The following is a 3603-nucleotide window of genomic DNA, read 5'->3' as shown; positions in this document are numbered from 1 at the left end:
CGAATTAGGGAGTCGACGGCCTGCCCAGCCCCCTAGTGGTGGCTCTATGTTGGGGGAATACACAGCACATCCAGCACTACCGTCCTTCTGCAAAGAACCGTCAGTGAAGAGGTGATGGGCCGCATTTAAAGAAGATGACAGACCTGCGATAGTTTCTAAGGCTAGTTGTTTCTGGAGCTGTGGTAGGTCGGACTTAGTAGTTGGAGTATAGGTGACTGTTGGCATGGGTGTCTGCCAAGGTGGGATGCCAGGGTCCTCGTTCTCTGTTAAAATGTTTATGTTAAGCCTCCGAATGTTTGAACTGATGTTAGGACCAGTGAGCAGCCACCGGGACGAAGCTGAGGTCGAGGCTCTGCCAAATCAATCGAGGTCTGGATTGTGTGGCAAAAGTGGGGAGATAAGTGGGGGTAGTGCAGGCACTTGATAGTGAAGTAGGTAACATTTGAGTATATTTTCTTTACAATTGGTGGTAGACGAAGTTCTTGCTGCATATTGACGATCCTGGTTGTGGTAGGGCAGCCTAAGATGAGCCTCATTGCCTGGTTTTGGAATTTTTCAAGTGGTTGCAAAGTAGTTTTGGAAAGCTGACTAAGTGCGGGAGAGAGGTAATCAACCACTGATCGAATGAATGTGATATATATAGTTCTGGCGACAGGGATGGACACTCCAGCAATATTGTTGGTTAGCCACCTAAGAGGAGTCAGTCGTCTCTGTAGCCGGGTTAGCAGGTCTTGGACAATTGGATGTACGCGTTGTCTTGCTGGGATGGAAGGTGTGATACGAACTGGTGCCCCCCAGGTAAAGGTACTGTGAGCACAATGGCACGATGGTGTTGCCAACAGTGAATTCTGGCAAAGTTCTTGCTGGGCGAAAAGATAAAATTCTGCTCTTTTCTGGTGAGATGACCAGCCCGCATGAGGAGGATGACAAATGAAATGATTGAAGGAAACGTTGCATGTCTTGTGGTGATCTTAAATGAATGCATATGTCGTCTGCATATCAAGTGATTGTTGTACCGTCGATGTCAGGAAGCAGTGAGAGAAAGCGATGCATAAGGATGTTAAATAAAAATGGACTGAGTACTCCTCCCTGTGGAGTACCGAGTTCAAACTCTCTGGTATTGCTGTACGCTTCCTTAAACAATACACGTGAGTTCCTGTTCCGCAGGTATCCTCTTATCCACCTCAGTAAATTTCCTTTGATGCCAAAGTCAACAAGTTGGTCGAGGATAATGTCCCTGTTGGCGATGTCGAATGTGCTTTTCAGATCAATGAAAGCCACTACACTGGTGGGACAGAGGCGTGTGTAGAGTTCCATGAGGCAGGGGTGTGTTCCTCGTTGGGGCAGGAAGCCGTACAGTCGGGGCGAGAGCTTATCTTGTATCAGGAACATCAGACGTGATAGAAGAATGCGTTCCAATGCTTTACAGAAACAAGAGGTGAGAGATACAGGTCGGAATTTGTCAGTGCCAGGTTTAGGAATCGGTACTATCGTGCTGCAAGTCCAGTCCCGTGGTACATATCCCAGGTTGTAGCAGAGATTATACAGCTGGAGGAGGGGGTTGCCAGGTACGTCCAGGAGTACTCGGAGGACGGCGTAGGTGATACCATCATCGCCAGGAGCTGTCGCCTTACCCTTGGCGAGGGCTCTTCGCAGCTCTTGTTCGGTTATCTCCTCATCTTCTTCATCGGTCTTCAGCAAGGCAGAGGCAAGTCGGAGTGCACGATAGTTTTTGTGGGTGGAGAGAGCGTCGTGTATGTATGGTGGGAGGTTGCTGGTTCGTGCTTGTGCTGACCAGGCATCAACAAGGTCTTGTGCAAACTGTGTAGGACTATGATGGAGGGCACTGTGATGTTTTTTCTTTATCACCTTGTTGATGAGGTGCCACATGGTGCCAACACTCGTTTGATGGTTAATGCTGTCCGTTAGTTTTTTCCAGGAATCCGTTTGAACACAACGCTGTAGAGCAACTAAGTCATCTCTTGATAGTTGATACTGGTGTAGAGTTTCTGGACTTGGTCTTTTCTGAAAGGCAAAGCCATCCTCCATCGCTTTACTCTCCGCCTGAACGATGTGGTTGTCTAGTGTCCAAGCGTGTGTATTCGGATGACGTGTGATGTGTGGCTTTTTGACGTATTGGGTGTAGAAAGTATGTGTGGCGTTAACGAGGGAGGAATATAACTGTTCAGGACAGTGGTGGTTAAATGTGGGTAGGAGGTTTGTTATGTATGAAATATATGTGGGACAGTACTTGGGTGGGAGTACGATGCGTGTACGGGTGTGCACTGGGGATGGCGTGGTAGGAAGGGTGTATTGGACGCTGAGTGCTACGTGGTCGGAGAATAGTGTCGGTATCGTTGAACACCGGACTTGGGAGGCCACCAATCCAAACGTAAGGACGTGATCTAAGGTACCACCTCGAGCATGCGTGGCGCCAGCCGTGTCCCAGCGAGTTAGCCTGTTGCGTTGAATGCATTCCAGAAGTCGAGTCCCGTTGCGATTTATAATGCCTGTGAGATCTCCTGGAGCAGGGTGTCGATTATTAAAATCTCCTAGATAAATCATACCGTGGGTGAGGGGTGGAAGTATAGCTGGATTCAGGCCGTTCGGTGCAGCGTAAACATTGCATAATCTTATGGTACCGGAGCCAACTGTTACCTCTAGAAGCTGATATGTCGTGTTATTGTCCATAGAATTTTGAAGAAAGCGATGCTGGACGGTGTTGTGGACATACGTAATTAATCCGTTTTGGATCTGATGTACATACGATACGTATTGGTTCAGCAAAGGTACATCCCTGTTTGGTGGAGCGAGGCCTATAAATGCTTCCTGTATGAAGATTATGTCTTGGTGGTGACAGTGCACGTACCCTTTAAGTGCTGTACGTTTGGCCCAGTCTGTGATACCGCAGGCGTTCCATGAGATGACGTGTAGCTTCATTTGATTATTGAATTTTAGTTCTATGGTATCGGCGACCAAGTGACGAAGAAGTGGTGGTTCGGGCGGTTGTGGAGGTATGAGCAACGGTGGTGGTTCGGCCGGCAGTGGTGGTGTGGGGGGTAGTGGTGGTGGGGGTTAGTGGTGGTGGGGGTTAGTGGTGGTGGGGGGTCACTGGGTGTTGTGTTACGTAGGGGAGACTCCCTGTGTGGGGTTGCAATTAGATTGCCGAATCTAGCAGCAATAAAATCCATTTTCTCCGTGATGGTGAATGGTGTTAATAATTACCTGTTGCGATTCAACCAACGAGTTTAGTGTCACCTCACATGTGGCCTGTTTTTTAACCAAACTATCCAGGCACGTTTCGATTGCATCGAAACGTGCGGTCATTGTCGCGACCCGAGTCTTAAGGGCTCCCAATGCATCGCGAAGTGCAGCTACTTGCTTGGAGTCCGAGGAGGCAGTAGAGGTAGAGTGGGGGTTACCGACGGAGGGAGGAGGTGGTGGTGACTCGGTGTGACCCGTGTGTTTAACAACCAGTGCATTGGTGGTTTGCTGACGCTTTGCACAACCATGCCAGGCGTTGACCCCTGTCTGATGACATCGTTGACATTTCCAGCACGAGGTGTCTGGTGGGGGAGGCTGGGATTGTGATGAAGCCGAGTC

General features: G+C 49.1%; 1 protein-coding gene across 1 annotated transcript; it reads right to left on the bottom strand.

Annotated features, from left to right (window-relative positions):
- Positions 1-275: 275 nt before the first annotated feature.
- LOC143019864 (uncharacterized) lies at positions 276-2940 on the bottom strand. Its single transcript, XM_076175845.1, has 2 exons — positions 1147-2940; positions 276-863 (listed from the first exon to the last, which is right to left on the bottom strand). Exons 1-2 carry the CDS (start codon positions 2938-2940, stop codon positions 276-278), a joined length of 2382 nt encoding a protein of 793 aa, XP_076031960.1.
- Positions 2941-3603: the final 663 nt, after the last annotated feature.

This window comes from Oratosquilla oratoria, chromosome 38 (genome assembly GCF_046742065.1).
Source record: "Oratosquilla oratoria isolate Oo_2021 chromosome 38, ASM4674206v1, whole genome shotgun sequence".
Taxonomy (NCBI): domain Eukaryota; kingdom Metazoa; phylum Arthropoda; class Malacostraca; order Stomatopoda; family Squillidae; genus Oratosquilla; species Oratosquilla oratoria.
The sequence above is the reverse complement of the archived record's forward strand: the minus strand, read 5'-3'. Positions and strand labels throughout refer to the sequence as shown.

Excerpts from the sequence above, each read along its gene's own strand:
- LOC143019864 (XM_076175845.1), bottom strand. The coding sequence starts at position 2,940 with ATGAAGCTACACGTCATCTCATGGAACGCCTGCGGTATCACAGACTGG. Across the intron at positions 864-1,146 it reads TGCGGAACAGGAACTCACGT|CAAGAACTTTGCCAGAATTC; the intron begins GTATTGTTTAAG and ends CTTTTCGCCCAG.